Source organism: Mastigoproctus giganteus, chromosome 4, assembly GCF_048544385.1.
Source record: "Mastigoproctus giganteus isolate SK-2022 chromosome 4, ASM4854438v1, whole genome shotgun sequence".
In the NCBI taxonomy this organism is placed as follows: Eukaryota; Metazoa; Arthropoda; class Arachnida; order Uropygi; family Thelyphonidae; genus Mastigoproctus; species Mastigoproctus giganteus.
The window spans coordinates 198,230,039-198,254,873 of NC_143578.1; the positions used below are offsets into that span (position 1 = coordinate 198,230,039).

The 24,835-nt window shown below is 39.2% G+C and overlaps 1 protein-coding gene across 1 annotated transcript in view; it reads right to left on the bottom strand.

Moving 5' to 3' along the window:
- LOC150087314 (E3 ubiquitin-protein ligase LRSAM1-like) overlaps window positions 1–24,835 on the bottom strand; it is a 149,941-nt gene that overhangs the window by 50,192 nt on the left and 74,914 nt on the right. The window contains exon 3 of the mRNA XM_090372444.1: window positions 24,132–24,185. Within this exon, the coding sequence (XP_090228570.1) occupies window positions 24,132–24,185 (54 nt within the window). The remainder of the gene's footprint in view (window positions 1–24,131; window positions 24,186–24,835) is intronic.

A 24,835-nucleotide genomic window follows, 5' to 3' on the forward strand; every position in this document is an offset into this window, starting at 1 on the left:
ACCCCTGACTGCCCAAGCACTACTTTATTCACCTCCATTTCAATTACTTTCAGCCATTCTTTTTACTACATTTTATTTCTCGTGAGCAATTAGGCTGGCCGAAAGCAATATGGAGATACTATTCCCTACTATCGTTACTTGTTTTTTCTATTACAAAGTTTAGTGTCTTTTCCACACTACTTTGTCAGCTTTTGTTTCTTCCTCTGCTGGTTTTTTGCCTCATCTGTTGAACTGTTCACTTCCCCGTCACACAGGTACAGTGCCGGATTACGATTTTACACCTTCCCCCCTCTACACGGGGCTACTTCAACTGACATATATATATATATATATATGCCACAAGTGAACACTTAGCTATCCTTTAATCATCATTGACAACAATGTTTCAGGTCCATATAGACAGTAAGTTCTCTTGTTTTTGCCCCATCTCTTAGATATTTTTGAGTTTAAATTTCATACTTTTCTTTCCACAGGTTTTATTTATCATTATTATTTTTATTTTATAGTTTATTTATTATTTTATTCTTCCTTTTGGTCTCTGCCGGGTTAGCTGTGATACAAACATATACCGTTTACATGTACATCATAGCCCTAGGGGTTCACATCTGGTGAGTATGGGCATGGCACACCCAGGGTCCTGAGCTGGATATCATCATTCTTCTCTTTATTGGTGATTCCTTTCTACTTCTCTCTCTCTCTCTCTCTCTCTCTCTCTCTCTCTCTCTCTCTCTCAGGGTAACTTGGAAATTTTTTTTTTTTTTTGCTGGTGCAGCATAAGCCTCAGGCTTCCTTGAATCATATGGCTAATAATAATAATAACAGAAACAGAGACCCAGACTATTGTTGTGGCTCCTACGATTTTTGCTGCCGACCACGTTGAAGAAGTAGTTCAAGTCCTAGGACCCACAGGTTTTGGTTCTTACAATTATTATGCCTTTATTAATTGCATTTTATTTTCGGGTAAATTGATTTTTTTACTTACAGGTTCTCCCTATTCTTCCATGGTTACTAAACCTTATAGCTCAACTCCCCTGCTATATACACAAATATACTGATTTTTACCCTTTTTGTCTATTATTCATTATGGTTGCGGGTCCTTTCTGCATCTACCATAGTTCCCAGATCCATAACCTGGTCTTATAAACATTTTATAAATTTTGCATAAATTGTTATAGCCCATTCCTGTTTGATATATATATATATATATATATATATAATCTTTCTTTCTTTCTTTCTTTTCCTATGATTTCCTAACCTAACATTTAAGGTTAGGTCACGAAATATAAGGAAACCTTTTTCTATTATTTCCTAACCTACTATTTAAGGTCAGGCTACGAAATATAACAAAAAATAAAGAAATCTTTTCCTTTTTTCGTAACCAACTTAAATCAACAATATAGTAAAAACACTCATGAACTCCAAAAATCTGCTTTTAATAAGGAGAAAAAACATAATGAAGAACAGAAAAATGAACGGAACAAAACTTTTATTAATTTAGTTTTCATCAAAAAATCAACCAATGTTTTATTTTCCTTACAAATTTCTTCCATCTTTAAAAGATTCGTTGCTACTATTACCTGTTTACCGTTCATCACAAAACTATTATGCACTGCTCTTTACTCATAACTACACATTATAATGCCAACCAATGACTACACAGTAGCTTATTGTCTGTCGTGCCAACAACCAATCATTTCATCATTTGCCACGTCTACCTGTCATTCAATATATCCTTCTCGATTTCGGCTCCAGACCGATAAAACCTACTGTTTACTGAGCGAGCAGCACTAGAGTCCGGTGTTGGGAAACTAATTTTCCACGTAAGTTATCCAACGTTTCTCACGTTCTTGTGTTGGATTTCTTTACCTTAGCCAGTTTCAAATAAAATTTCTGTTTTTCATTATGTAAGAAAATATCCAGTTCCTTCATCCTGCAGCCCATGGATATAGAATAATTTTTTTAAATGGTCCTACAAAGGAAAAAAGGTTGTGCATCACTGAAGTACACAATATAGGTATATAGTTACTTATTTTATTTTTCTTTTATTTGCCAATAGGAAATATATAGGCAACGATGGCTGGGAATCTGGCAGCTGATGAATGGAAGTGGGCATTCAAACAATACTGGAAGACCAAGAATGCAGGACTTGTTTGGATGAAGTGGTGTGAAGTTTTCAACAACACTTCCCATGTAAGCTATCTACCTACAGATTTGACTAAGTGACAAATTTCATCAGAGAGGATCCCTTATTAATGTATCAAAGAGTGCAAACAATGTACCAAAGAATAGTAGACCAATAACTGTTAACTACCCCCGAAAATGAAACGATATAGACATTCTTGCAAATAAAGAAATCAACGAGAGATCTTCTGAAGAGCTAGAAATTTCACATAGAACCCTGTGTAAGTTGAAGGATTATTTACATTTGAAACCATATCAACTAAGGTTGCACGCAATTTATTAGTTAACACAGTTCGAACCTTGAAGATATACAAGATCATATTGAATGAGTCAAGAGGCACAGTGCACTCCTTCAAAAGATTATCTAGTCTTCAATTACAGAATTTGTGGCAAACTGTCTGGGCATGTCAACAAGCACAACTTACTGGTTATCTGTGGGGGTTTTCAGATGACCTGTATTTACTGGCCATCCAAAAACTCTCATGTCATGATAGAAGAATAGTTGAACCAATCAGTCTGCTACAGTCTGGGTTGGAATTTCGTGTTTTGGAATCACTGGACCTATGTTCTTCAGTAACAGTCATAGGACTCACAAACATCGCAGAACCTGTTGAGGAACATCATCGTACCACAACTGCACCAGCAAACATAATCATTCAGAACTGTTCTTCCCGCAAGATGGTGTTTTGCCACATTATGCTCAAGGGGCATGACTTAATAGACCAAGAATTTCCTCAATAGTGGATAGGTCAGAGATGATCATTAAAATAGCCACCATGTTCACCAAACCGCATACTACTGGCAATCCCAAACACCGCATACTACTGGCAATCTCAAACACCTCATCCTTGACATTTTTCATGAATGGGATGCAAACGAGGGATCTTTGGAGCAGAATGTGTTTCCGTGGTGTATACTGACTCCAGAAATGTGAAAAATGAAGGCGAAAATTTTGAGAACCTAAGAAATTAACATTTCTATGTTTTTCTCTCTCTTAAACAGTTCACATACAATCCATACTTAAAATAAAAAAAAAAGTAAAAGTAACTCATTGATTAAATACCTTCTACATCTATTTACTATATATAACTTGTTCCATTTTATTAACTTCTAGATCTGAATTAGTATTAATAGTAAGAGAAATAATGCAATAAAGCAAGCTCATACAGAAAGAGCAAAAAAAAAAAAAAATTTCACCTATACATTCCCTTCAACAGTTTGTCTAGTTCTTCCGGGATTTATTTAAACTATTAACTTCCACAACAGCTAAAAGTTTGTTACAGCAATAAACCATTCATTGACTAAGGGCAAAATTCCACACATCTACTCTGCAATTGCCCTTCCTCAATCTGAATTTGTCCTCTCATGCGCATAGCCTCAGCAAGAGGAAGAATTCCATCAGCACTGAGGTTCTCAATCCACTAAAAGCCTTAAACACTTCAATCAGATCACCTTCAAGGAGCCTAGCCTGCAGATGCTGAAAATTGAAAAATGAAAGCCTTTCTTGGTAAGAAGAGCACCCCTTTGTTCCCCTCACCAATCCTGCATCCCATTCTCTGTACTCATTCCAGAAGCTCTACATTGTTCCTAAAGTGAGGCCTCCACACCAGTATGCAGTATTCAAGATGTGGCCTGACCATTGTCTTCTACAATGGAATAATCACTGAATGGAATAATTCTACAATGGAATAATCATAGGCCTTGAATGGGTTGAGCACGCTGAATTCTGATGGGATCCTTCCATTTGTTCAGATTACGAATCTAAGGGGGCATAAATTCAAATTATGAAAAGACAGATGTAGAATAGATGTGCGGAAATTTGCCTTTAGCCAGCGGGTGGTTAATTGCTGGAACAAACTTTCATTTGTCGTTGTGGAAGTTGATAGATTAAATAAATTTAAGGAGGAACTGGACAGGCATTTGGAGGGAATGGTGTGATTTTTTTTTTTTGTTTTATGGCTGACACTTGCTTTCTTGCATCACATACTACTACTACTACCTCCTTATCTCTGCTAGCAAAATTCCTGCATATCATTAACAAAACCCTATCAGCTGTCCTGGCAGCCTCTCTGCACTGCTCAGAGAAATTCATATCTGACTGCACAATTACCACCGGGTCTTTTTCATTTTCTGCTACTCTGGGTGTAGTACCACACAGTTGGTACATTACTCCAGGGGCTCACATCTGGTGAGTATGGGTTTGGCACACCCAGGGTCCTGAGCTGGATATCATCATTCTTCTCTTTCTTGGTGATTCCCTTCTACTTTCTCTCTCTCTCTCTCTCTCTCTCTCTCTCTCTCTCTCTCTCTCTCTCTCTCTCTCTCAGGGTAAAAAAAATGGGAAATGGACCTTAGTCTACCAGCCATTATCAACCTACTGCAGGATGGAAGCCTCCTCAACAATTCATGCTGAGGGAAATGGACCTTAGTCTACCACGCTGGTCCAGTGCGGGTTGGCAGATCGACCGTATTCAGCAGTCAGGGGCTTGAACCCCGGTCTACTCAAAGAGCGTGTGCTTCTGCACTCCCGCTCCTGAGCACTCGGCTACGGAGGCCGTAATTCAGATTTTTTTTTTGGCTGGTGCAGCATAAAGCCTCATGCTTCCTTGCACCATATGACTGCTAATAATAATAATACTCTGGGGTTACTGCTACCCATATCCAGTAATTTGCATTTGTCAATTTATTAAACCTCAATTGCCATTTCTCAGCCCATCTGACTGACTTCACTAGATCCTGTTGCAGTAACATACCATCATTACTGTCATGCCAACCTTTATATAATCTGAAAACTTGAACATTAAGCCTGATGATATGCCTTCATCAATATCATTAATAAAAATAGAAAACAACGATGGACCCAACACCAAATCCTGGGAAAGTCCATTAATAATAATAGTCCACAAAAAACAGTATCCACTGATTACAACTCTCTCTCTCTCTTCTTCTCCCACTGAAGCATCACTTTATTCTTAGCATTAACCTGTCATTAATGCCACATTGGTCCAATTTGTACAGGAGTCTTTTATATGCAACAGTATCAAAAGCTTTCTTGAAATCCAAGAATATGAAATGGAGACCAGATTTCTCCATAACAAACCCATGCTGTGTCTGAAGTATAATGCAGTCTTGTTTAGACATTTTGCATTACCTCTTTAACTAGTAACACCACTGTTTCCTTGGAATGGAATTTAAGCTAAGATGTCTGAAATTACTTATGTCACGTGTTGATCCCTCTTTGTGAACTGGGGATAAATTCACATATTCGCAGTCTGTGGAGGACCTTCATTAATCAAAAGATGCTCTCATAATTATGACTACAGTTTTGATTACCTACTTTGCTGCTTTCCTTAATATAAATGGACAGGTCCCATTTATCCCAGGTGTCTTTCTTATATTTAACTTCAACAATGTCCCTTCCACTTTCCTCTCGGTTATAACAAAATCATTTAGCTACCTGTTAAAGTTTGATAAACTTCTGGCATCCACTTCCCTAAAGAAGCCCTCATGTGTTAATGTAGATGCAAAATACAGTCAGTCCTCGTATAGCACGACAGTTGCGTTCCTAGAAACCCTCGAGCAATGCAAAATCGTGCAATATAAACAACAGGCCCTATGGGGAAAAATGGGGTTAGGTGGCGACCACCCAAGATTGAACAAACATTTGTAACCAAAACATTACCAAACACAATAAATAATCATAATAAAATACTTACGCATTTTATTACGACTATTACGTAATAAAATATTGCTAATGCTTTTGCTTCTATCGTAAGCAAACTTGTTTTTTGTTTGATTTTCTATCCAAACAGATGACAGGCGTTCCATCTCTTCCAATTCTTTGTCTTAATCTAATGGATTTTAATTACACTTTGAGTTGTTCCTGCTATGAAAGTTGTTTTTGTTTTCTCAGCATTCTTTCTAATTCTCGGCGTTGCCTCTTTTAGGTCTGTAGCACATGCAATATCACATGGTCTTTCATTTCTCAAAGCGTTTCACAATTTCATATTTTTTCTCTATCGACAGAGGCGGACTGGCCATAAGCCTTACCGGGAAAACCCCGGTAGGACAGAGGCCGGTGTGATTTTGGCCATAAGCCATAGTATGAGGCCACTATAAATTTTCCTGGGTAAGAATTTTTGACCCAGTCTGCCTCTGTTTGTCGATATTGCTTTTCTTTTTCTCTCTGAATCCGCAGTGTCTTTCACCAGGATGCTTTCTTTTCACACCTTTTAAGTATTTTTAGGGAATAAAGCACAATTACAAAACGAGGAGGCATGCTTGATACACATAAACAAATCTGCGCATGTAGCAACTGAATAAACACTGTAAAGGCCGAGATACACTATTAACACCTCACATTTTACTAAAGCACATTTCTAGGGGTTACTACCATAAAACAATAAAAACAATTTCCAGTTGCATTTCTGCTAGTGGAATCTGTTATAAACTGGTAGTAAACTCAATCTAATTGCATTTGCGATTATACCGATAGCTGGAATTGTGTGGGTTTTTACGTTATTATGGTGAAATGTGTTTCCCCCTTCACTGATATAAAAAACATAAATACATTTTCGGAACCTTTTCTTCATTCCTATCGTGTTGCATTCGGTTGGGGTGATTCTGCGTTCGACTGCCATTTCTTGTAAACACAAAGGCGAATCGGGCATAAGCGAATTCGGTTCGTGTTATATAAGATATCGTTCCCCTATTTATAAATCGTATATGATTGAATTCGTGTAGGGTAAACACATGTTATACGAGGACTGACTGTACTCATTCGGTTTGTCAGCAACCCGAGCAGGATCAACTGTCAATTTATCGATATCAAGTGGACTAATGTGATTCAACCCCCTTCCTTATAGTGTTTACATAAGTAAAGAAGTCTTTGATGTTTATCTTTGCATCCTTTGCCATAGATTATTCGTAATCTGCTTTAGCTTGCCTAACCTCCCTTGTGACTTAATTAGAGATTAGTTTATATCTCCATAGGCTTCTGTGTCACTTGATAATTTATTAAGCATCAAAGGCATTTTTCTTCTCTGCCACAAGTCTCATTATTTCATATGACATCTATTTAGGCCTAAACGTTGAACAGTATTTCGTAATTGGTACGAAAAGTCTAGTAGCTTCTAAGATTAATAACTTGAATGCTTCCCATTTACAATTTGCTGATGGTAATAACTTCAGATGGTCCCACTGCATAGAATTTAAAAACTGTCAGAGATCACTGTAGTAATCTCTGCAAAAGCAAAAACCCCTCCCATTATTCTTGATGGTAGCCAACTATCATATTCAACTAGGCTGAATGCACTAGTTCTCGTCCGTCCTTCATGGACGTAAATTCAAGTAAATTCTGCATCAGTGTCATCACCACCACCTAATGGTTCTTTTATCTGCAGATTCTTAATGCACACTTACTCCTGATCTGATTATCACTGTTGATAATCAGATAGTGAGTATTACTCGCTCTTGTTGCCTCTCTAACATGATGCTGTAGACAACAGTCATCCAATAAATCCAAAAAAGTGTTAGTGTGTAAGTGACCCACCCACAACTTGCAGTCAATATGTCGAAAGTTAAAATCCCCATTATAAGACATTCTGATTTACTGGCCCACTCTATTTCTCTGTACAACTGTTCATTGCATTCATCACAGTCATTAGGCATCTAACACACTCCTACTGTCATTTTTGCTTTCCCAATGCACGTCACCAAACTGACTCAATATTGCACTAGCCACCCATGTCAACTGGAAGCATTGCCTTAGATTTTGTGTTTCTTAACTAAGAACATAACCTCCTCCCCACTTTCCCTTTCTGTACAGGTTGGCACAGTTACCAGGAGTGTTGCATGCAATTATGAGAAGTTATATAAGTGAAAGACAGCTAACAGTTAAGACATTATTATTATTATTATTATTATTATTATTATTATTATTATTAATAGCCATATGGTACAAGGAAGCCTAAGGCTTATGCTGCACCAGCAAAAAAAAAAAAAAAAAAAAAATTCCCAAGTTACCCCCTGAGAGAGAGAGAGAGAGAGAGAGAGAGAGAGAGAGAGAGAGAGAGAGAGAGAGAGAGAGAGAGAGAGAGAGAGAGAGAGAGAGAGAGAGAGAGAGAAAGAAGTAGAAAGGAATCACCAAGAAAGAGAAGAATGATGATATCCATTATGATGAGTTCAAGATGAGGATAAGCATTAGTATTAGCAATGGCCATATGGTGCAAGGAAGCCTATGGCTTATGCTGCACCAGCCAAAAAAAGGGATAAAATAAAAATAAGAAGAAATTTTAAAAATATATAAATAATTAATAAAAGTAAAGGAAACAGACAATCTATGCATTTCCCTCCTCCCGCAGATAACTATCCAGCTGACCTCTGAATTTACCTAAACTGTCAGCCTCTACCACCCATGTAGCTAACTTATTCCAGTAAATTATAATTTGTTGGCTAAAATAAAACTTCCTGCAATCCAGTCTAAATATCTCCCTCTATAACTTAAATTTATAGCCCCTAGTTCTAGAATCATTTATAACCATGAAAAATTCATTGTCACTCATTTTACTTATGCCTCTCAGAGCTTTAAACACCTCAATCAAGTCTCCTCTAAGGTGCCTGGTTTCCAAGCTCTGCACCCCCACATCTACATATACAACATCTTTCCTCATATGAATGCCCTTTTGCCGATCTCACCAGTCAAGTTACCCTTCTTTGGACTCTTTCAAGAATCTTAATGTCTTTCTTTAGGTGCAGTCTCCATATCTGAACATACTATTTCATACATAGTATTCCAAGTGTGGTCTAACAATAGCATCATATAATGGAATTATGACGTCCTAATCTCTACTAGCAATTGTTCAATAAATCATTGATAGGACACCATGAGCTTTCCTTGCAACCTGTTTTCAATGCTTGGGGAACTTTATGTCTGACCGTATCGCAACACCCAAGTGCCTTTCCTCCACTACTGACTTTAGTTCAACTCCACCACGTGTATAAGTTAATTTGAAGTTACTGGTTTTTTTTTTTTTTTTTTTGTTAGTTGTTGGCGCATCGGCTTCTGTGGCCATAATGCACCTCCCAAAGTTTTTGCATTTTCTACTCTGATCCAAGCCCAAGGTGGGATTTGAACCCGGAACCTTTCGGTTGCCAGGCAAGCACTTTACTCACCCGGCTAGCCTGGTCGGCTGGAGTTACTGTACCCGAGGTGTAAGACCTTGCACTTTGCTGGATTAAAGCATAGTTGCCGCTTTTCTGACCATCCCTGAAGAGTAGTTAATTGGTAGAGTAGTTACTACCCACCGCCAAGCTCTGCTTAGCGGTGGGCAATAACCACTCTACCAATCATCCTAAGGTATCCTCTACTAATAACTACTCTACCAATCATCCTAAGGTATCCCTACTCGCACACACTAGCAAGGCTTTTGTGGATTTATTGGATGATTGTTTTCTAAAGCAGCATGTTAGAGAGGCAACAAGAGGGAGTAACACTCTTGGTCTGATTATAAGCAGTGATTATTTAAGCATTAAGAATTTACAGATAAAGGAACCACTAGGAGACAGTGATCACAGTGTACTGATGTGAGATTTATTTAAAGATGTAACTACCATCAGGGGTAAAGGGAAGGGTTTTTGCTTTCATAAAGGTGACTACAGTGGTCTCAGAGATTTTTTAGGTTCTATACAGTGGGTTGTTGTTTGTTGTTGTTGTTATTTGGATTTTAGGAGCATTAGCAACTAAGGCCATATTGCTCCGGGATATGCGGTGGTCATTCCCTGACCTTTCCGCATCCTCCGTATTTGGTGGTGACGGGTTCGAACCCCGGTCTAATCAAGAAGCATGTGCTACGCACTGCTGCTCCTTCCCACCTGGCTACGGAGGCGCCTCTATACAGTGGGACCAGCTGATGATGTTACTTAAAGCAAATTCAAAATGGGAAGCATTCAAGGAAGTAATTTTGGAAGCTACTAGACTTTTTGTTCAAACTAAGAAATACTGCTCTAGGTTTAGGTCCAAATGAATGACAGATGAAATAATGAGACTCATGGTAGAGAAGAAAAATGCATGGGATGCACATAAATTTTCAGGTGACACAGAAGCATATGGTAGATACAAGCTATTCTGTAATGAAGTCACAAAGGAGGTTAGGCAAGCAAAGGCAGATTATGAAAAATCTTTAGCAAAGGATGCAAAAAAAACAGCAAAGACTTCTTTACTTATATAAACTGTAAAATGAAGGAGATGAATCATATTGGTCCACTTGATATCAATGGTTTGACTGTAGATGATCATTTTCAAATAGCTCATGAACTAAAGGAGTATTTTGCATCTACATTCACACATGAGGAGTTAATTCATGGAGGAGAGGGCCAGATGTTTATCAAACTCTAACAGGCAGTTAAATGATTTTGTAATAACTGAGAGCAAAGTGGAGGAGAAATTACTGAAGTTAAATATAGGAAAGACACCTGGGGTAGATGGGATCTATCCAGTTATATTAAAGGAGGTGGCAATGGAAGTAAGCAAACCCTTAGCCATAATTATGAGGCAATCCTTGGACTCAGGGTAAGTCCCAACGGACTGGAGATGTGCAATGTATCTCCAATTCACAAATGGGGATCAAAGGGTAACAAGAGTAATTACAGACCCTAAAGTCCTTACAGATAAATGTAAACGATCTGACAATTTTTGGAAAAATACAGGACCATGCTGAGGAAATGCCACAAACTAGGCCACAATGTCTATGTGTCTGCAATTCTGCCCACACACGATAGGAGGGATTATATTTTAAAAGCTTTGTGGATTAACTCAAGACTTGAAGGACTCTGCAAGGCTTTAGGGGGAAATTTTCTATCAGCATGGCCCACACTTATAGGTAGAAGGAATTTGTTTTGTAGAGACAGGATACACTTAAACAAAGGTGGTGCAAACGTTTTTGCCAGTATTATTGAGAATACCTTCAAGGTTCAGGATAACTGCTAGTTAGGGGGGATGTGGGTAAAACTGACACGTGTTTATCTGATAATATTGGTCAAAGTAACTCTTACACATACCTCAAGAGTTCTTATCTGTTACCCCAACTGGACATATTATCTAGATGTTCTGGGGGCAGAAACATTTCAAGTGAGCGAGTAGCTAATGCCAGGGAAGAGAGCCTAAAAAATTCAAGGGTTGTGTTATGGTTGTTAAATATACAAGAACAGTAAGTCTTAATTGTTTATATAGTAATGTTAGAAGTATCATCAATAAAATGAGCGAATTCGAACTGCTGGTTAAAACAAGTAACGCAGACAAAATGGGACTTATGGAGACGTGGTGCCACCCGGAAATTGGGGATGATGAGTTTCAGTATGGCTTGTATAATGTATTTAAAAAGGATAGGGTAGATAGAAGGGGGGTGGTGGGGTAATGCTTCTTATCAGAAGCAGCCTAAGTGCGACGATAGCTTTCCCAGATTCCGACGTTTCACATGCTACTATAGAATCTGTATTGTGTGAGATAGTTGGAAACAAAGGTATAATGCGAGTAGGAGTAATCTACAGACCAGGTGATTGTGAAGATTATGACGAAAGCCTCTACATGCAAATGGAATGGGCAAGTAAGTGTCAATGTCATATTGTGGGTGATTTCAATTTGCCTCTAATTGATTGGAGTAAATGGGAAGGAAACTCGACATGGGGAACAAAATTTTTAAATCAACTAAATGACTGTTATTTGTATCAACATGTCAGGGAAAGTACTAGAGAAAAGAATATTCTAGACCTCATCATCACCCATGAATCAGATGACATAACAGGGCTGACAGTAGAGGAACCAGTAGCAGGAAGTGATCATGGAGTTCTACGGTGGATGATGACGAGAGAGGTAGCAGCAGTAAAAGGCAAAGGAATGGGTTTTAAGGTACAATGCCTTAAGGTACTACATGGCCTCTATTAACTGGGTAGATATCGCACAGAGAATGAATACATTTGAACTGTGGTATGCTTTTAAAACATTAATCACAGATGCCTTGAATGCATATTTACCATTAAAAAAATACTCCACGAGGAGGGTTCCAAGTTGGATGAATAGTGAAGTTGCCACATCACTTGAGCAGAAAAAGGTGGCATGGAAAGGTTACAGAGCAATAAAAAGTACTGAAGCCTAAAACAGCTACAAGATGATCTGTAATAGAGCCACAGAAAAGATTCGACAGGCAAAGGCAGTTTATGAGAAATCACTAGCAAACAGAGCAAAGAGGGGGGGATAAGGAATTCTTCACATATATAAATACCAAGAAGAGCAGGACAAACCAGATCGGACCTTTATGTAAGGGAAAGGGGATAGTATTAAATACACCAGCTGCCGTTGCAGATGAACTCAACAGTTATATTGCATCGATATTTACAAATGAAAAACCTTTTGTGGCAATGGGAAATTGTGGGAGCGAAGTTGAAAAATATGTAATTAATGATATTGAAATTTCGCAAGATTATTTAATGAAAACCTTTCGAGCCTACAGACCAGTAAGGCTCCTGGAGTTAATGGAATATACCCTATAATCTTAAGGGAGGCGGCAAGTGAGTGCATTGAACCATTGAGGCCAATTATGCGAGCATCACTAGACTCTGGGGAGATTCCCTTGGATTGGAAAAGTGCCAATGTATCTCCCACATAAGGGTGGCTCTAAGAGTGAAATGGCAAATTATCGACCTGTCAGTCTGACTTCAGTGGTAGGGAAAATCATGCAGACAATGATCAAGGGTGGAATTCAGGATCAGTTGGATCGAATTGAAATTCTCAAGGATACTCAGCATGGTTTTGTAAATGGAAAATCATATTTAACAAATCTGGTTCGCTATTTTGAAAGGGTCACTCACAAGCTGGATTTAGGGAATAATTTCAACATTGTTTATTTAGATTTCAGCAAAGCTTTTGACTCAGTCCAGGTCACTCGACTGTCGATGTGATGAGAAACCTACTGATATCAGTGAATGATTGCCAACAGAAGTACTTTCTCGCTATTGCAGTGGATTTTGCCGGGGCGTTCGACTCACTTTGGTGGCCGAGCGTCCTGGGCAGGCTTAGAATGGCACAGGTCCCAAGCAACCTTTATAATAATATCAAAAGCTACCTCTCACACCGAAAAATAGAAGTGAAAGTACCATACCAACAGATCAGCAGGAACATCGACAGGGGATGCCCCCAGGATTCCGTGCTCGGTCCACTGCTGTGGAATATAGTATTTGATGATTTTCTGAACACTGGCCTTGGGGAGGTGGTAACCCAAGCATTTGCGGATGATTTAATTCTCACTGTGACGGCAGATGACAGGACACAACTTGAGACTCGAGCAAATCAAGCTCTGTATACTCTACAGCGGTGGGCTACGGAGAACTTTCTACAGATCTCGCCTGCCAAAACGACTTCCATCTTGCTTAAAGGAACATTGGACATAAGGAGGCCACCGCAAATTAAAATAAATCGCGCTACAATCAAATTCTCCCAACAAATGAAATACCTCGGGATCATTTTTGACAGCAAGCACACATTCCAACCGCATCTCAGGCCTGATTGCGCGAGTCTCACGCAAGGACTGGGGACTGAGTAAACAAACCATGTTGCTATACTACAAGACTACTTTTCTCTCAGCGATCACATACGGTGCACCAACATGGTACCATAGAACCAGACTGACCACCAACAAAAGAATACTGGACTCAACACAACGAACAATATTGCTCAAAACAACCCGAGCCTGCAATACTGTGAGCATGGGAGGCGCTCCAGGTTCTTACTGGATCCTTACCCCTGGATCTCGAAGTGATCAGATGCGGACTAGCATACTACATATCAAAAGGAATCTCTGTGACCTACTCAGGCTTTACGATTGAACCCACACACAATATAAAAATGGAAAAGGCTCGGCTCTTGGCACACTTAAAACAGGAATGGCAAAACAGGTGGACAGACTCAACCAAAGGAGAGGTGACACGACGCTTCATACCTGATATAGACAGGTTTTCCCCAAAACTACCTGTATGGTTCCACCCAGGCCTATACGCCACCTACTTATTGACGGGTCACGTCCCCTTCAACGAGAAACTAACATCTCTGGGCCTCCTCCAAGACCCCAACTATTCATGTGGCGAACCGGAAAGCTGGACCCACCTCATGCACGAATGTACAAACGACGAGGACCTACGTGGAACTCTAATAACAAGATTGACCTACGTGCCGCGAGGCCAGGAGCATCAGCTCTTGGACACAAGCAAAGAATATAAGAACCTCACCAGATTTGCACAGGAACTCTTTGCCAGAAGAAGAACCTCTTCTGTGATCAGGAACTAAGGGCACAGTACGCCTTGTAGCAGACATTAAACTTCCACAACACCAGACTATAAGCAGCACTAGACCACCCTTCCTGATGATGGAAACAGGATCAACGGACCAGACCCATCCAGGATGCAAAAGAGACACTCCACGAGACTACCCTGGTCGTGTATATAACCCATAAATGTGACTGACCTCAACCTACCGGGATGGACACATAGCCAATGAATGACATCGGGGAACTGGTTCCGACTGCTTCGTTGGACCCATATCTTTTTCCCCACCTTGAAACAGCAGATTTGCTGCCAGTGCGCCAATTGGCGACCGAGCTGGGCACTCTTTCCTGGCTTTCTTTCCACTCCACTTCCCTGGCAGGGGGGGAAGGTGCCTGTCCTCTTGTCTCCTCCCTTCCTCGCCACCCCCATTTTTCCTTCTGGTGGGGCATGAGCATGCCCCACTGACACCTATTGGGGTCGCCTTCCCTATTGACTCCATATTTCTGTCTCTCGCCCCCAGTCTTCAGTCTCCCTCCCCTACTCTATCTGTACACAAGCGATTGCCCTACACGTCCAAATTTAATCATGTCCAAATTACTGTTTGGCAATAGTTTCGGCCTTTCAAATCCTAGCACTCTTACCCCCCAACGCGAAAGATCAAATTTTTTTTTTTTTAAGTCCTAGCCACTGAAATCTCAGGAAATTAGGTGGCAGGACCTGCCAGAGTAATTAATTATAATGCTATAATGCTGATATACCTGGCCTGCCTCCACGGGGCTGAGTGTGGACAACGTTGGGCCTCAGCAGGGGGTCCAGCGGCTAAATGGCCAGAAGAACAACGGTACATAGCACTATACATATACAATATCCACACACTTTTAAATCTCTGGCCTTTCCAGTGAACCGGCACAATGAAAGCAACGCGGAGCTGGGGGAAACCCCTGGTACCGCTTGACACTAAATACACTCTACACTCCCACATGAGCAGCTGTTTTATAAGCTGGAACAGATTGAAATCACTGGGAAAATCCATAGATGGATAGCAGGACGGCAGGAGGCAGAGGGTTGTGATAAATGGCTATTCCTCAGATTGAGTTGATGTAAGAAGTGGGGTCCCCCAACGATCAGTATTAGGACCACTGTTGTTTGTAATTTTCATAAACGACATTGATGAAGGGATAGAGGGCGTAATGTCTAAATTTGCAGATGATGTTAAAATTGGTAGAGTAGTTAATGATCACTGTCAAGCTGAGCTTCTTCAGAGAGACCTAGATAGACTTTAGGAATGGTGGAGTTCAAGTAAACCCAGTACTGGAGGAAAGGGACTTGGGTGTTACGATATGGTCAGACATGAAATTCTCTGAGCATTGTAAACAGGTTGCAAGGAAGGCCCATGGTGTCCTATCGATGATCTATCGAACTTTTCCAAGTAGAGATAGGGACGTGATAATCCCATTATATAAGGCTTTTGTTAGACCATGCTTGGAATACTGTGTTCAAGTATGGAGACCGCACCTAAAGAAAGACATCGAGCTTCTTGAAAAGGTGCAAAGTCGGGAAACTCGCCTGGTGAGATCGGCAAAAGGGCGTCCTTATGAAGAACAACTTCAAATATGTGGGTTGCAGAGTTTGGAAACTAGACACCTTAGAGAAGATTTGATTGAGGTGTTTAAGGCTCTGAGAGGCATCAGTAAAATGAATGAGGACGAAATTTTCAAGATTATAAATGATGCTAGAACTAGGGGACATAAATTCAAGTTACGGGGAGAAATGTTTAGATTGGACTGCAGGAAGTTTTATTTTAGCCAGCGAGTTATAAATTACTGGAATAAGTTGCCTACATGGGTGGTAGAGGCTGACAGTTTGGGGAAATTCAAAAGTCATCTGGATAGTACCTTCGGGTCAGGGAAGCGCATAGGATGATAGGTTTAATTTTCTTTTCTTTTATTAATTATTTTTATTTATTTTTTATTTTTTTATTTTTTTTTTTTGGCTGGTGCAGCATAAGCCATAGGCTTTCTTGCACCATGCGGCCATTACTAAATACTTATACAGTCTGTTTGACAGTTGTATAGGCTGTCAAAACGGAAAATGAAACACAGTGTGCTATCATCAGTAAAACTATGAATAGGATTTACAGACCAGTTACTTTAACTTCTGTTTTGGGGAAAATAATGGAGTCACTGAAGTCACTGATTAAAGAAGCATTGTAGGATCATCTAAACAAGACAGCATTAATAATTCATACACAGCATGGGTTTGTCAAGGGGAAATCTTGTTTATTTTTTGGATGCAAAAAGTAATTTTGATATCATATACTTGGATTTCAGGAAAGCTTTTGATACTGTTACACATGGAAGACTACTGTACAAATTGGTGCAGTATGGCATTAAGGGCAAGTTGCTACAATGAATAAAAGGATGGTTGGGTTGGAGAAGACAGAGTGGTAATCAATGGATACTGCTCTACGTGGAATAATGTTATTACTGGTGTCCCTCAGGGTTCAGTGTTGAGCCCATTGTTGTTTTGTATATTTATCAATTATATTGATGAAGGTATATCAATATCAAATTTGTGTCAAATTTTGAAGTTGATACAAAGGTTGCAGGGTTGTTAATAACAGTAATAACAGTATGCTGCTGCCACAGGATCTGGAAAAGTTGGGTAGATTGGCTGAGATGTGGCAACTGAAGTTTAACATTGACAAATGCAAAGTAATGCATATGGGTAGCAGTAACCCCCAGAGAAATGTACCAACTGGGTGGTGTTACACTCAGGGCAGTGGACAATGAAAGTGACCTGGGGGGTAATTGTGCAGTCAGATATGAAGTTTTCTGAGCAGTGCAGACAGGCTGCCAGAGTAGGTCATGGGGTCTTGTCAATGATATATATAGGAATTTTGCAAGCAGGAATAAGGAGGTGATTATCCCCTTGTATAAGGCAATGGAAGAATCCCATCAGCAGGCTCAATGCTGATGGGATTCTTCCTCTTGCTCAGATTACAAACCTGAGGGAGTATAGATTCAAACTGCAGAAATTTAGTTATAGAATAGATGTGCTGAAGTTTGCCTTATATCCAGCGGTGATTGCTGGAACAAACTTCCATCTGTTGTTGTAGAAGCTGATAGCTTAAATAAATTCAAGGCAGAACTAGACAAACATTTGGAATGAATGGATCAATGAAATGAGAAGGGATTTTTTTTTTTTTTTTTTTGGCTGATGCTGTATAAGCTTGCTTTCTTGCATCATGTGCCTCTACTAATGCTAAAAAAAACAATCAACTTACTCAATCCAGTCAAGGCTTTTAGCACCTCAATCAGATCTCCCTGCGGGTGCCTGGTCTCGAGACACTACAATTTGCAGACCTTAAGCTTTTCCATAAATGAGCACCCTTTTGTTCCCTTTACCAATCTAGTTACAAAATTCAACATGACAGGCTATTGAAACAAAGACCACCCAACGTTACTGTTTGTGAGATTGGGGGAAATGTACCTTTACGCACAAAAATTACAGTAAATTTAACATTAGATGGAAAAACATTTACAGAACATGTCCTCGTGGCCTCAGATGTCTTAAGCCCTAGATACAAAATAGTTCTGGGTTCAGACATTTTACGGCAACGTTCTTTTCTTATAGACTCCAGGAGAAGAATTTTAAAATCTTTGCCACTTGGCATTTGCATGAGAGAAATAGGAGTTAGAGAGAAAATTTTAGGTGACACAAAACCCACTATAGGGAAATTAACATCTAAATACATCATCCCAACTAATACCGAGTCCGTACTAACTGTTCAGTGTGATTCCAAGTTTCTCCCAGGGCAAACAGTAATTGTAGAGTCGAATAATAATGTAGGCAGGAATGACTTGGCCGTTAGGTGTTCATTAGACAAGATGTCTCAGGACAGAAGGGTGACAGTTGTAGTTGCAAATGTTTCTGCTGAACCATTGCATCTGCCAAAACGCATGGGAATTACAACATAGAATGTATTAAAATGAGTGAGGTTAATTTTGCAGATGAACAAGTTAATGGCAAAAGGTTGCCTCCAGTGACAATTAAAGACTTCAAACTAAATAATTTAAATGGTTCTCAATGACAGGAACTAACTCAACTGCTACATAAGTATCGGGATGTTTTTGCCACATCTCCGTCTCAATTAGGTCATTCCACAGTTCTACAGCATAGGATAAAGCTTATAAATGAGATTCCAGTAGCACAGTGTGCGTATCGTACACCTTATTCTTTAAAAAATGAAGTAGAAAGACAAGTTGATGAGTTATAGTAGTAGTAGTGGCATGTGATGCAAGAAAGCAAATGTATGAGTTTATGCAGCATCAGCCAAAAAAAAAAAAAAAAAAATCACATCATTCCCTCCAAATGCCTGTCCAGTTCCTCCTTAAATTTATTCAACCTATCAACTTCCACAACAACAGATGGAAGTTTCTTCCAGCAATTAACAACCCGCTGGCTAAAGGCAAATTTCCGCACATCTAATCTACATCTGTTTTTTCTTAATTTGAATTTATGCCCCCTTAGGTTCGTAATCTGAACAAGTGGAAGGATCCCATCAGAATTCAGCATGCTCAACCCATTCAAGGCCTTATACACCTCAATTAGATCACCGCGCAGGTTACTAGTCTCCGGCCACTGCAATTTGCAGAACTTAAGCCTCTCTTGATAAGAGGATCCCTTCATTCCCCTCACCAATCTTGTTGCCCTTCTCTGTACACGCTCAAGTAAATCTACATCCTTCCTAAAATGAGGCCTCCAGACCTGTACGCAGTATTCAAGGCGTGGCCTGACCATTGCCTTATAAAGAAGGATAATCACCTCCTTTTCCCTTCTAGCAAAATTCCAATATATCATTGACAAAACCCCATGACCTGCCCTGGCAGCCTGTCTGCATTGCTCAGAAAACTTCATATCTGCCTGCACAATTACTCACAGGTCTTTTTCATTTTCTAACACCTTAAGTGTAGTACCACACAGTTGGTACGTTTCTCTGGGGTTACTTCTACCCATATGCAGTACTTTGCATTTGTCAAGGTTAAACTTCAGTTGCCACTTCTTAGCCCATCTGCCCAAATTATCTAGATCCTGTTGCAGTAGCACATTGCCATTACTGTCATTAACAACCCTGCCAACCTTTGTATCATCTGCAAACTTCGACACTAAGCCTGATATACCTTCATCAATATCATTGATAAATATACAAAACAACAGTGGACCCAACACCGAACCCTGTGGGACTCCACTAATAACATTAGTCCAAGAAGAGCAGCACCCACTGATTACCACCCTCTGTCTTCTCCCACTTAACCATCCTTTTATCCATTGTAGCAACTGACCCTTAATACCATTCTGCTCCAATTTGTACAATAGTCTTCCATGCGTAAGTGTCAAAAGCTTTCCTGAAATCCAAATATATGATATCAAAATTATTTTTTGCATCCAGTTCCTTTGTAACCACATCATAATATCCTATCAAATTTGTCAGATAAGACTTTCCCTTAACAAACCCATGCTGTGTATGAATTATTGCTGCAGTCTTGTCTAGATGATCCTGCAATGCATCTTTAACCAGCAACTCCATTATTTTAGCCGGAACAGAAGTTAAACTAACTGGTCTGTAATTACTCGTGTCACCCTTCGATCCCCCTTTGTGAATTGGGGATACATTTGTACATCTCCAGTCCGTGGGAAAGGATGCTCTCATAATTATGGCTAAGGGTTTGCTTAGTTGCTTTGCCGCCTCCTTTAATATAACTGGATAGATCCCATCCACACCAGGTGCTTTTCTTACATTTAACTTCAACAGTTTCTCTTCCACTTTGCTCTCAGTTATTACAAAATCATTAAGTATCTTGCTACAATTTGATAACCTTCTGCCATTTTCAAACCTTAATAATTCCTCACGTGTAAATGTAGATGCAAAATACTCATTCAGTTTGTTTGCTATCTGAGCAGGATCATCAACAGTCGAACCATCGATGTCAAGTGGACCAGATTCATCCCCTTCCTTTTAGAGTTTATATAAGTAAAGAAATCCTTGCTGTTTTTCTTAGCATCTTTTGCCAAGGATTTCTCGTAATCTGCCTTCGCCCGCCTAACCTCCTTTGTAACTTGTAGCTATCATAAGCTTCTGTGTCACGTGTTAATTTGTATGCATCCCATGCATTTTTCTTCTCTGTTATGAGTCTCATTAGTTCATTTGACAACCATTTAGGCCTAAACCTTGAACAATATTTCTTAATAGGTATGAAACTTTTCGTAGCATCCACGATTAATTCCTTGAATGCTTCCCACTTAGAATTTACTGTTGGTAACATCATCAGTTGATTCCAGCGTACAGAATTTAAAAACTGTCGGAGACCACTGTACTCGCCTTTACGGAAGCAAAAACCCTTTCCTTTACCCCTGATTGTAATTAAATATTTAAGTAAATCCCACGTCAGTACACTGTGATCACTGTCACCTAGTGGTTCTTTTATCTGCAAATTCCTAATACATGAATGATCACTGCTGATAACCAGATCAAGAGTATTACTTTCTCTGGTTGCCTCTCGAACATGCTGCTGCAGAAAACAATCATCCAATAAATCCACAAATGTCTGACTAGTGTGTGAGTGCCCAACCCACAAGTTCCAGTCAATATCTGGGAAGTTGAAATCCCCCATTATAAGACATTCCGATTTACTAGCCCACTCTATTTCTCTGTACAACTGTTCATTGTACTCATTCGAGTCATTAGGCCTATAACACACTCCTACTCTTATTTTTGCTTTCGCGGTGCTTATGTCACACCAATCTGACTCAACAGTGCACTGTTCATCTATATCAACTGGATGCACTTCTTTTGAGTTGTTGGACATAGGTATAATTTCACCGTGCTTCACCCTACAGTGCCCCAGTTGTCGTGGTGAAAATGAAGGATGGCTCTTTGAGGATGTATATTGATTTCAGAAAGCTTAACTCTAAAACAGTAGCAGATAACTTTCCAATTCCTCAAATCACAGAAATTCTGGATCTTTTGAGAAATGCTTGTTTCTTTAGTACTCTAGATCTTCAATCCGGTTTCTGGTAGATTCCAGTACATCCTGCTGGCAGGTTCAAAACTGCATTCACAACAGGTCATGGCCTCTATGAGTTCAATAAATTGCCTTTCAGAAAGAAAAACTCACCAGCAACGTTTGCGAGAGCCATGGCAATTGTGCTGCAGGACCTGAAGAAACAATCCATTTTCTGCTATCTTGATGACATCATCGTCTCAAGTCAGATGTTTCCCCAACATATGGAGAAGTTAGAATTAGTTTTCCAGCACCTGCGACAGTATGATCTAAAACTGGAGCCATCCAAGTTCGAGTTCCTGAAGAAGGAGATCACATATCTCAGTCACCGAGTGAGTTCAGAAGGTGTGCAACCAGATCCCAACAATGTCACTGCTTCTCATAGTGAAATGGTATTTTAAAGATAAGATTATTCAAAGCAGTATCATCTCTACCTTAACAATCCCTAAGATGTCATGTCAAACGTCAGGTCGTTACACTTGTGTAGCAGAAATTCCAGGTTATCCTTTAATGAGAGATGAAGCATTGATTTATGTGAAAGGACCGCCAGAGGGTAATTGCAAAACGCATCTCCGTCTCAATTAGGTCACTGTTGTCTCCTAAGCAAGTTTAGGAGACAACGTTCAACTACAATGTATTTTTAAACATGTTCCACCTCTGGATAATGTGACCTAGAAAAGTTCCCTGACGAATGAGCTGTTAACAACCCATTTGGAAGTATGGGGCCAACGAGAGATAACCAGTACTCTTAAGATTGAGTCAGTTCAAGCAGAACAATTTGGGTATTATGAATGTCATTTGTGGAACCCACAAAGGCATTTGAAGTTAACAGTTCAATTAGAAAGGAATTGGTCTAGAGAAGCATTATACTTCACTTTAGGAATTCCAGCCATAGTTTTGGTCGCAATAACATTAGGAGTCGTGCTGTGGAATTGCGCAAGTGTAGAAATGTCAACACTGGAATTTCAGACCAAACACACAACACCTATCAAATATGTTATAGTGGAAATGACATTGATGATGAAAGCGTAACTAGCCTAGAGTGAAGAAAAGAAGTCTTTTCTTTCCCACTGTGACTTGGAAAAGGTTTTGTTCTTCGCCAATGTAAATGTTGCCGCTTCATCAATGACCACAATGTAATCTTGACCAGGTGAATATCCTGATCGTCTTGATCACCAACCCAACTAATAAGGCATGATCTGGTTCTCTTTACCTAGTGTTCCAGCATACTGTCCATTTATACGAGCTACTTCTTATTAGCTCCTTCAAATAAACAGAAAAAAAAAATGAACTTCAGAAGTGCAACTACATCAGGAGTTTCATAATACAGATTAGTGCTCCAAACTTTATCTTATGAAGTTCTTCAACACTAGCAATACTGGAAGCAGATATTTTTCATCAGTTGTGATGTGTATCCTTCAATTTCAGTCATATGAATGAAAGTCCAAACTGTGTGTGGAAGAATTTATCGTTCGGGGAAAGGCGGAATGCCTTTCCCCGAACGATATATATATATATATCGTTCCTTATACAGATGCCCTTCTGCCGATCTCACCAGGCGAGTTACCTGTCTTTGGACCCTTTCAAGAAGCACAATGTCTTTCTTTAGGTGTAGTCTCCATACCTGAGCACAGTATTCCAAGTTTATACATGGAAGTATTTTATTCTTGAATAAAACATTACATCACCCATGAATACCAGTAACTTACTTGCTGTAAGAAAACCTTGCATTAATTAACTATTTGAGCAGGCTTGAGCATGCTCAATGGCGATGGGATTCTTCCTCTTGCTCAGAATAATCACCTGAGAGGGCATAAATTAAAATGGAGGAAGGATGGATGTCGGAAATTTGCCTTTAGCCAGCGGGCAGTTGGTTTGTGGAATAGACTTCCATCACTTGTTGTTGAAGTTGATAGCCTAAACAAATTTAAGGCTCAGCTGGACAGGTATTTCGAACGAACGGAGGGGTGAAATGAAAGTAGTGGTTGTGCTTTTTTTTTTTTTTTTTTTTTTTGGCTGATGCTGAAGAAGCTTGCTTTCTTGCATCATATGCCTCTACTAATGCTAATGCTATTTATATTTAGTTTATTTATTTATATTTAGTTTATTTATATCTAGAAACATGTATGTTCTAAAGTAAAGAATGTTTGTTTTTTACACTCTTGTATATAGCTATCCAGCAGCAATTGATATGTACAACTTTAACTGTTTTAATAGTATCTTTTATAATAACATTAAGTTAACAAAAAACAAACACCTCTTTTGTGAGTGTACAGATTCAATCATGGAACATGTGTGATATGACATGTGAGTATGTATGTGAACAAAACTCCAGAATAATTCTCATGAGAAAGCTCTACATCTCAACCTGAAAGTAACTATATATAATCAAATGAAAACCCTTTATAAAGTTCCACCAGAATCAAACACACAAACCATTATGAATGAACCAGAAGTGGTGAAGCAGTATACCAACATGGAAAATCAAATCAAGAATAAATAAAAAATTTTGCTGAAGTTAATTCATTAAATAATACCATAAAAGAGTATAGTAAAAAAGGAGTAAAAACATACTTCAGCTAGATTGCAGTCTACTAAATCAAAGACAGGTTCAGGTATTTCTTTGGCCTATAATAAAAAACATTAAAAATAATATTCATATTAAAACACATGATATATTAATAAGGCATCAACTAAAAGAGATATAAAGTTTGCACAAAAATCATATCAAATACACAGATTGCTATGAACACCAAGTATTTTGGGGTAATTTGCATTAATCTAGAGCTATTCAATACTATTGGTATTAGTGGTAACAGATGATACAAAGAAGCAAGCTTATATAGGCTTAATAGCCAAAAAAAAACTCGTCTGTAACCCTCATCAACAACACGTCTAATCTTTCCTTAAATTTATTCAAACTATCCATTTCCACAACACCAGATGGAAGTGTGTTCCAAAAATCTGTTACTCCCTACCTGAAAGCAAATTTCTGCACATCCTGCAGCCATCCTTTTGTGATGCATTCAGACCCACACATACACACAGACACACACATCAGGTGCATATAAATTATCAGGTGACGCAGAGGTCTATGGTAGAGATTAGCATTAGTAAAGGCGCATGATGCAAGAAAGCAAGCTTATATAGCATCAGCCAAAAAAAAAAAAAAACCCTAACATTTCACCCATCCACTTGGTCCAATGTTTCTCTACTTCTGCCTTGAATCTATTTAAACTATCATCTTCTACCACAGATGGAAGTTTGTTTTAGAAGGT